At 60.2% G+C, this 8,398-nt stretch overlaps 1 protein-coding gene across 2 annotated transcripts; it reads right to left on the reverse strand.

The window, feature by feature from the left end:
• Positions 1–1,284: 1,284 nt before the first annotated feature.
• On the reverse strand, positions 1,285–7,137 carry TNNC2 (troponin C type 2 (fast)). Of its 2 annotated transcripts, none has more exons than XM_015412329.1 (6): positions 7,038–7,137; positions 4,622–4,673; positions 3,826–3,969; positions 3,600–3,714; positions 2,658–2,794; positions 1,285–1,388 (listed from the first exon to the last, which is right to left on the reverse strand). In XM_015412329.1, the coding sequence occupies exons 1-6, from the start codon at positions 7,038–7,040 to the stop codon at positions 1,357–1,359; spliced, it is 483 nt and encodes a 160-aa protein (XP_015267815.1). In that variant the 5' UTR covers positions 7,041–7,137; the 3' UTR covers positions 1,285–1,356. The 2 variants fall into 2 exon arrangements, with proteins under 2 accessions (XP_015267815.1, XP_015267814.1); XM_015412328.1 differs by lacking the exon at positions 7,038–7,137 and adding an exon at positions 5,867–5,971.
• Positions 7,138–8,398: the final 1,261 nt, after the last annotated feature.

Raw genomic sequence — 8,398 nt, forward strand, 5'->3', positions numbered from 1 at the left:
GCTCTTGACAGAAACGGCCCTTGAGAGAACAGCTCTGAGAGAACTTGTGACTGCCCCAAGGTCACACTGGCAGCTGCATGTGGGGGGATCAAACCCAGTTCTCCCAGATTAGAGTCCGTGCTTCTAACCACGGCACCAAACTGGCTCTCCAAGGGATGGACTACAAGCATCAGTGTGGCAGGACCTTTGGCCTGAGCATCCGTTTGCAGGCTCCAGAAGTCATGCAGGGTGTTTCCATGGGCACTCATTAGGGGGGGGGGACGCCCTGCGGGAATTGTGCCAGTGGTCCTCCCCCAGCTGCAAAGAAGAGGGAATGGCAAAGGTTTGGGCTCTGCTGGGTCTGAGGAGATGGTTTTTGTAATCATAAAGTAGGAAGGGGCCCTAGAGGCCATCTAGTCCAGCCCCCTGCTCAGTGCAGGATCAGCCTAGAGCATCCCTGGCAAGTGTTTGTCCAGCCGCTGCTTGAAGACTGCCAGGGAGGGGGAGGCTCACCACCTCCCCAGGCTGCCAATTCCACTTTTGCACAACTCTGTCAAGCTGGCCCCTTCCCGCCCTTGATTTAAACTCATCATTCTGAGTCCTCTTGTCTGCTGCCAACAGGAACAGCTCCCGGCCCTCCTCTGGGTGACAGCCCTTCAGATACTTAAAAGACAGCAACCCGACCCCCAATAGCCTCCTCCAGACTGAACATTCCCAAGAAGTCCCTCAGCCTTTCCTCGTAGGCCGTCTTGGTCTCCAGGCCCCTGATCATCCTCGTCGCTCCCCTCTGCACCCGCTCCATTCTTTTAGAGGTGAGGCCTCCAGAACTGCACACAATACTCCAGGTGCAGCCAGACCAATGCAGTGTGCAGCGGGACTATGACGTCTTGTGATCGCGTTAGCCTTTTTTGCTGCTGCATCACTGACTGATGAGGGGAGATGTACCTCTGCCTGGGCTTCCCTCTCACACTCAAAGCCCCAGTCCCCGTCCCCCCCCCTTGAAGGGCTCTGTTTAACTGGCTTCTATGGAGGCAGAGATTTCCTTCTATGGAGGCAGAGATTTGCCCACAGGGTGCTGCAAGCAAAGCCGTAGCCCCCCCAACACCAACACCCCCGGGCCCAGGGGCTCTGCAGCTGCTCCCCCGGCCCCTCACAAGCAGCCTCCAGTCAGTTCCAGTCCTTTGCTCTTTATTGAAGTGCTTATAAACAGAGTTGCGGGAGGAAGGAAGTCCTCAGAGGAGCTGAAATGGAATCTCCAATCTGGAGCAAGCTGGCCCAGAAGTGGGGGATCGGGGGGGGGCAAGGCAGGGGGGGGCTGGCGGAGGGGCGAGAGAGAGCCGGCCGCTGCCACCACCCTTGCAGGAATGTCCAGGCGCTTTACTGCACACCCTCCATCATCTTCAGGAACTCTGTGGAGAGAAGGAAGCCGTGGTGAGCCCCAGGACAGGGCTGGGCAAAAGAGCCCATGCTTCCCCTCACTGTTGGGAGCCGAGCACGAGCGGGCAAGCCCCCCCCCCCAATACTTGGGACCCACAACCAATGCTCCCTCTAAGCTGTGGAGTCTTGTGAGCGAAAATTCTACTTGGTAAGCTACTGGCATTACAGTTGTGAGCGAGTGATTTGGCCGCTGCATACATTAGTGTGCTCTGGAGCCCTCCTTCCTGAGCGAAGACAAAAATGTGTGAGCCGGAGGCTAAGAAACTCTGAGCTAGCTCACACTAACTCAGCTTAGAGGGAACGTCATTTCGTAGATAAAGAGGTGCAGGAGCTCATTTGCATAACTCATTTGCATATGACACACCCCCTGACATCACCGGAAGTGTGTCAGAAGGCAACACCCACCGCTCAGGCTCCACTGGACTGTTTCGGATGGCTAGCTATTGGGGGAGGGGGGGATGTGCAGATCTGTCATCACAGAGGAGGGAGACCTTGTACCTGAATAAAACTTGGCCTTAAAGGTGCCATTGGACTGTTTTGGACCTGTTGGCTCTGCAACTTACCTGGCTGCTTCTTGCTCTGACTGAGGGCTGCTGGGAGTGGGGGGTGGAGCTTGTTTATGTGCCCGCCCCCTGGGCTCTTTACTGCCGGAGCTCCACTCATGTGTGGTCCTGCAGAAATGATCCCTGCCCACAACCCAAGTGACCCTGGGGCACCTGCAGCTGGAGCTCCTGAGCCAAGGGGGGGGCATGGGTTCTGGGCTCTAGACCCCCACAAGGCCCCCGGGGATGAAAGGAATATACTGGGATGGATTAGATTTATATTCTACGATGGTGGATGGAAAGTCCCGTCGAGTCTCAGCCAACTTGTAGGGCTCCAAGGCAAGAGATGGAACCGGTGGCTTGCTGCTGCCTGCCTCTGCGTCACAACCCTGGACTTCCTTGGTGGTCTTCCATCCACTGACTCACCAGGGCCGACCCTGCTTAGCTTCTGAGATCTGAGGAGACGGGGTTAGCCTGGACCGTTCAGGTCCCGTCACGAGATGGAAGTGGCGTTTGCCATGGCCTGCCTCTGCCTAGCAACCCTGACTTTCCTCGGTGGTAAGTCTGCACCTCGTCTGTTTCTCCTGGGGGCCCACAAGACGCCCTCCGGCGTCGGCCGAGAGCCCCCCGGGCCATGGGGCCAGGTTGCAAGAAGGGTGTGGGGTCTCAGCGCTGGGCCACAAAAGCCCCTTCACCCACCATCAAAGTCGATCCGGCCGTCGTTGTTTTTGTCTCCGTCTTTCATGAGCCAGTCGATCTCTTCCTCGCTGACCGTCTCGCCAGACGCCCGGAAGATCTCAATCAGCTCCTCCGCGTCCAGGTAGCCGTCTGCGTTCCTGGCGGGGCGGGAGGAGGAGAGGGCAGAAGGTGAGGAAGGGGGCCTTGAGCTTTTCTTGGCCTGCTGATCGGGGAAGCGGCGGTGGGGGGGGGGGGTCCTCACTGTGACTGCCTTTCCTTGGGCCTGTCTGCCCAGCCTGGACTGGCACATTATCTGGTCAGGCTGGTCTCCGTGCAGAAGTGTGTGGGGGGGGGGGGGTTGCTTTCCCTGGCAAGCCAAGGGCTTTGTCCATACGTATGTGGCTCCCTGCGTGTGACCCACCGTTGTATATTGCCCAGCTTGACCCACGGGGCGGACTTGGGCCTGCCGGACCCCCTCTAGCAGCCTATGCTGTGTTCTTAGTACAGATGTGCTCTGCAAAGGAGCCCTTGCCAAGCAGAGAGGCACCCCAAAGGGCAGCTCTTCAGGAAAGGGGAACAGTTCACTTTTTCAACCTCACTTTAACGGGCGGGGGGGGTTGTGTGTGCTCCGCCTTGGCTCTGTGGCAGAAAGCAGGGGCTGGGCAGAGGCCGGAGAGGAGCCGGGGTAGAGGGTGGAGGTCAAAGATTCCTGCCTGTGGTACAGCAAGGCTATATAAAGGCCCGCTGCAGAGACCCCCGGCATCCCTGGAGCCCGGCCAAGCCCTTCTTGCCTTGCCAGTCTGAGATCAGGCTGGGGCCAGGAGTGTGTTGTGCTGCCTTTGGAAGAATGTCTCCTCCTCCTCCTCCTTGGTGGGGGCGTGTGTGTGCTCTAAATATCCCTAAATTCCAAAGGGGAATCCTGTTCCCGGAGGGAGGGAGGGAGGGGCCCGAGCCAGGCCTCACCTGTCGAAGATGCGGAAGCACTCGGCCAGCTCTTCCTCGGACTTTCCTTTGGCATCCTCTTTCATCTGGCGCACCATCATGACCAAGAACTCCTCAAAGTCGATGGTGCCGCTGCCTGCAGGGAAGGGAAGGGCCGGGGGGGGGTCAGGCATTGCCCCCCCTCACCCCCTATGTGGTTCCCTCCCTCCCTCGACACCCACCCCCCAACACCAGCACGGCTTCCTACCATCCTCGTCCACCTCCTCGATGATGGCGTCCAGCTCTTCCTTGGTGGGCGTCTGGCCCAGCATCCTCATGACGGTGCCCAGCTCCTTGGTGCTGATGTCCCCGCCCCCGTCAGCATCAAACATGTCGAAGGCGGCTTTGAACTCTGCGACAGGCGGGACAGGGAGCGCGGGGTTAGCTGGGGAGCGGATGCGGAAAGCAGCCCCACGAAGGAAGGCCGCGCGCTTCTTAAACCGCCAGTGGGCCGGCATGAACCCCACCCGCTGGCGGTGACGGAAAGGGCAAGGGATCATTGGCCAGATGTCCCGGGACCCACAGTCTGAAGAGGATTCAGGTTCCCCATGGTCCATACGGGTCACAGCCTGGGGATGCCAGCCTCCAGGTGGGACCTGGAGATCCCCTGGAATTACAGCTCACCTCCAGGCTGCAGGGGCCGGTTCCCCTAGGAGGGTGGGCTCTGTGGCACCGTGCCCCACTGCGGTCCCTGCCCTCCCCGAGCCAGGAATTCCCCCACCCTGGATCTGGGAACCCCAGTCGGAGCCCACGCAGTCGGGGCAGGGCATCCGCACACACAACCCCGGCTTTGGCAGCTGGCCGTTTCCTGGGGACCCGCAGTGGTTCGAGGGGCAGCTGGGTGCCGTCTGTTTGGGTCGCGCGCAGGGGAGCCATTCTCGTCCAGGTAAGCCCCAACCAAATGGGACTTGTGGGTCTCGATTGCTCTGCCTCCCATTCGAACCGGAGATCGGGGGGGGGCACCAGGTGATGATTTCACGCACACACGCCACCCCCAAACTCACCGGCAATCATTTCCTCAGTGAGGAAGGACCGGGCCTCGGCCTGCTGGTCCGTCTGCAAGGCAAGTAAAGGGAGTCACTGCCTGGCCCGGCCTGAGGAAGGCGCTCAACGGAGCTCTGCCCTACACCTGCTTCCTCTCCCTCCAGCCCAGGCACTTCGGGGGGGGGGACGCTGGGGGCATCTCCCAGGACTCAGTTCCGGCATCACACAAATGCCAGCCCCCGATCAATCCCCCCCCCACTCAACAAGGCTGCCTCCAGACCCTTTCCCCTCATTCCTGCCGCCCCCCTGCCCCTTCGCTCTGGCCACATGCAAGGGGATGCAGTGGATCGGGGCCTTCCTTCCGTCCTCTCCCTCCCTTCCCACACAGGTTCCTGCTGCAGGTACGGTCGCCAGCTTCCAGGTGGGGCCTGGCCCGTCTCCCGGATTTACAGCCAATCTCCAGAGAAATGGCTGTTTTGGAGGGGGGACTCCGGCCCTGCACCCCGGGCTTCACCCCCAAAACCTCAGAATCAGAGAATCACACAGACTTGGAAGGGAACCCTACAGGCCACCTAGTCCAGCCCCCGGCTCAGTGCAGGATCAGCCTAGAGCACCCCCCCGACGAGTGTGTGTCCAGCCGCTGCTTCAAGACGGCCAGGGAGGGGAAGCTCACCACCACCTCCCCAGGCAGCCCAGCCGACTCCACTGGGGCACAACTCTGTCAAAAAGGTTTTCCCTAACATCCAGCCGGTCCCTTCCCATCCTTCATTTAAGCCCGTGATTGTGAGCCCTCTCCTCCGCTGCCCACAAGAACAGCTCCCTGCCCTCTAAGGGACAGCCCTTCAAATCAGGACCACATCCGCCATTCCAAAGGAGTTGCAAAAGTGTGCTCTGCACACGGAAGCTCATGCCTCGAAGAAACCTTTGTCGGCCTTAAAGGTCCAGCTGGACTCTAAAGTGGCTCTGGCCCTTCAAAGACTTCCAAGAGAGGAACCCTGTGCCCCCCCCCCTCTTCTCCAGACTAAACCTTCCCAAGTCCCTCTGCCTTTCCTCAGAGGGCTGCTTGGTCTCCAGGCCCCCAGTTGTCTCTGCACCCGCTCCGTTCAAGGATTTCCCAGCCCAGAACTGGCAATTCTCGGGGTTCAGGGAGGTTATGTGGAGAAGATGGGGCTGTATCGGGCCTGAGGAACTGAACCCCCTTCCCACATTTGTGGCAGGCCTGAGCGCGCCCCCCCCGCCCCCCGTAACAGTCAGCTGCCTTCTACCTGGTCCGACATGGTGGCTCTTGTCTACTCGGGCCGGCAGCGGCTCTCCGGGGTCTCGGGCAGAGAGAGGTCTTTCCTACCACTTGCCCACTCCTTTTAACGCGGACCTTCTGCATGCTCAGCAAGGGCTCTACCACTCCTCAGGTTTCTTGCTGAGCAGCGCCTCCAGAAGACAGGAATGCAAAAGGCACCCTGAGTCGCCCTGGTGGACGGGAAGGCCTTCCCCAGTTGCCAGGGTCTCCAGGCTGGGGAGGGGGCCACGCCGTCCGTCCGTCCGTCCATCCTCCGGCCATGGATTTCTGAGACTGTGGTCCTCCCTGTCCCCTGTGGCCCAGTTTCCAGGGGCTTCTCTCTCCCCCCCTGGATGCCATTGTTGGTGGAGGTCTAGGGGGGTCGGTGCAGGAGCCTTCTCGGCCCTGGGCTATTCTTAGCCGCGCCCGTGTCCTCCTTCTAGGGAGCGCAGTGGCTGGCGGCCAGCTGCCCCAGCACCTGTTGCTCTCGGATCGAGTTCCTCCTCCGAGTGGGTGCCCAGAGCTCAGGGCCAGGGAGGCTGCCGACGGATCCTTGTGACCAGCGGCTCAGTTTTCCACACCGCCTGCTCTGGCCCAGGCCAGCGCCCCTCTCCCGAGCCGCCCCTCATCCCTCCTAAAGGTCAGCTTAAGAAAGACGGGCTCCCCTCCCCCAAACAGGAGACCGCTACCCAGGGTCCCAACAAAGGCTGCCTCAATCCCAGCCTTTCTCTACGACCCCCGGGGACCTTTCTAAAGCCATCCTCATCCACGTAGTCCTCTGGGAGAAAGCCTGCCAAGGGCTCTCTCTCTCTCTCAACGGTGGCGGCACTTTCTAGCTGAAGGCAGGGTCTTCCTCCCCGCCCCGCTGTCCTCCTCTGCCCGGCTCTCTTTCAGAGCACCAACTGAACCAGCAGCCCCTGCCAACGGGTCTCTCGTCTCGCCTGCCCGGCGGCCTCCCGCCGAGTGCCTCCACCAGGGCAGCGCTGCTGATTCTCCGCTTCCTTGCTCTGCCAATTCCAGGGCTGGCCACCTGACCCATCCCTCATTCTGCCTGTCCATGTTTGGCAGCTCTGGGACAGGCCATCCCCGGTACCCTCTCCAGAGTGTAACAGGATCCTCAGCATCCCTGGCCCGTGCCCCGACCGACCGACCGCGCTTACCATGTTGGCAGGTAACCCCCTGCAGCGACCTGCCGAGAGAGAACCACCACCACCACTGCCCGCTCCGGTCCTCGCAGGTGCCAAAAGTTTCTCCGCGGCTTCTGGCTCGCCAATTTGTATTCAGGGTGGACATCAAGGGAGGCCGCTTGCTGAATGGCCAATCGCCACCTCCCTTGTCTCTTCATTGGACAAGGGGCCATTTTACCAAATTTAGCCAGGCCGGTGGGGGGAGGAGAAAGTCACAAAGAGAAACCCGAGCCCTCCAGAGGTGGTGGCCATGGACTGAGGGCGGGCTTCTCCCCGAGACGGGCAGGGACCACCTGTCTCACGCCAGCAGGCAGAGAGTTAAAAATAGGATGAAGACAAAGCTGCTCTCTCTTGGGGGTGTTCCCCCCCCCACTTTCCCCCTCGCTGACCACAGAGCAGGAGCTGCCAAAGGACCCCCCCCCCTTGCTGCCAGCTTGCCCTCTAAGGGGCTGGCCAGGGGCAGGCACCATCTTCGGTACCCCTCCCTGCTCCTGATCAAACCCTGGCTTCTCTTATGTTCTTAATAAAGAGGAATTGGATAAGCATATGGAGCAGAGGTCCATCAGTGGCCCTTAGCTACGAGGTATAGATAGGAACTCTGCGGCAAGCAATGCTCTGTTATTCTTGGGGGGGGGCAACAGCGGGAGGGGGCTTCTAGTGTCCTGGCCCCACTGATGGCACCGGGTATTTTTGGCCCCTGTGTGACACAGAGTGTTGGACTGGAGGGGCCATTGGCCTGATCCAACACTGGCTTCTCTTATGTTCTTATAAGAGGGAACTGGATAAACATATGGAGCAGAGGTCCATCAGGGGTTCTTAGCCATAAGGCATAGAGAGGAACTCTCGGGCAAGGGATGCTGTGTTATTCTTGGTGCTTGGGGGGGGGGGCAACAGTGGGAAGGCTTCTAGTGTCCTCTTGGTCCCAGTGCTGGACCTCCTGATGGCACCGGATACTTTTGGCCCGTGTGACACAGAAGAGTGTTGGACTGGATGGGCCACTGGCCTGATCCAGCACTGGCTCCTCTTATGTTCCTATGTTCACCCCCACCGCAGCTTCCTCTGCTCAATCACCTTTCTCTGGGGACCAGTTTGGGGAGCCAGCTCTTGTTGACAGCAGGATCCAGTTTCTTCTGAGTCTGGCACTGCCTCCCCCGCCCCAGGAGACATTCCGGCCAGGGAGGGGGAAAAGAGTCTTGGGCAGGGGTCTTGTGGAAGGAGTGCAGCCCCTTCATCCCCCCCCCCCAATCCCCTGCACACCTGAGGCAAAGGAATGGCTTGGCCACGGTCTCCTCTAGGATGAAAGGCAGGCGGGGGGGGGGGCTTTTCAGCGGCTG

This window comes from Gekko japonicus, unplaced genomic scaffold (genome assembly GCF_001447785.1).
Source record: "Gekko japonicus isolate JY-2015 unplaced genomic scaffold, Gekko_japonicus_V1.1 scaffold3673, whole genome shotgun sequence".
NCBI lineage: Eukaryota > Metazoa > Chordata > Lepidosauria > Squamata > Gekkonidae > Gekko > Gekko japonicus.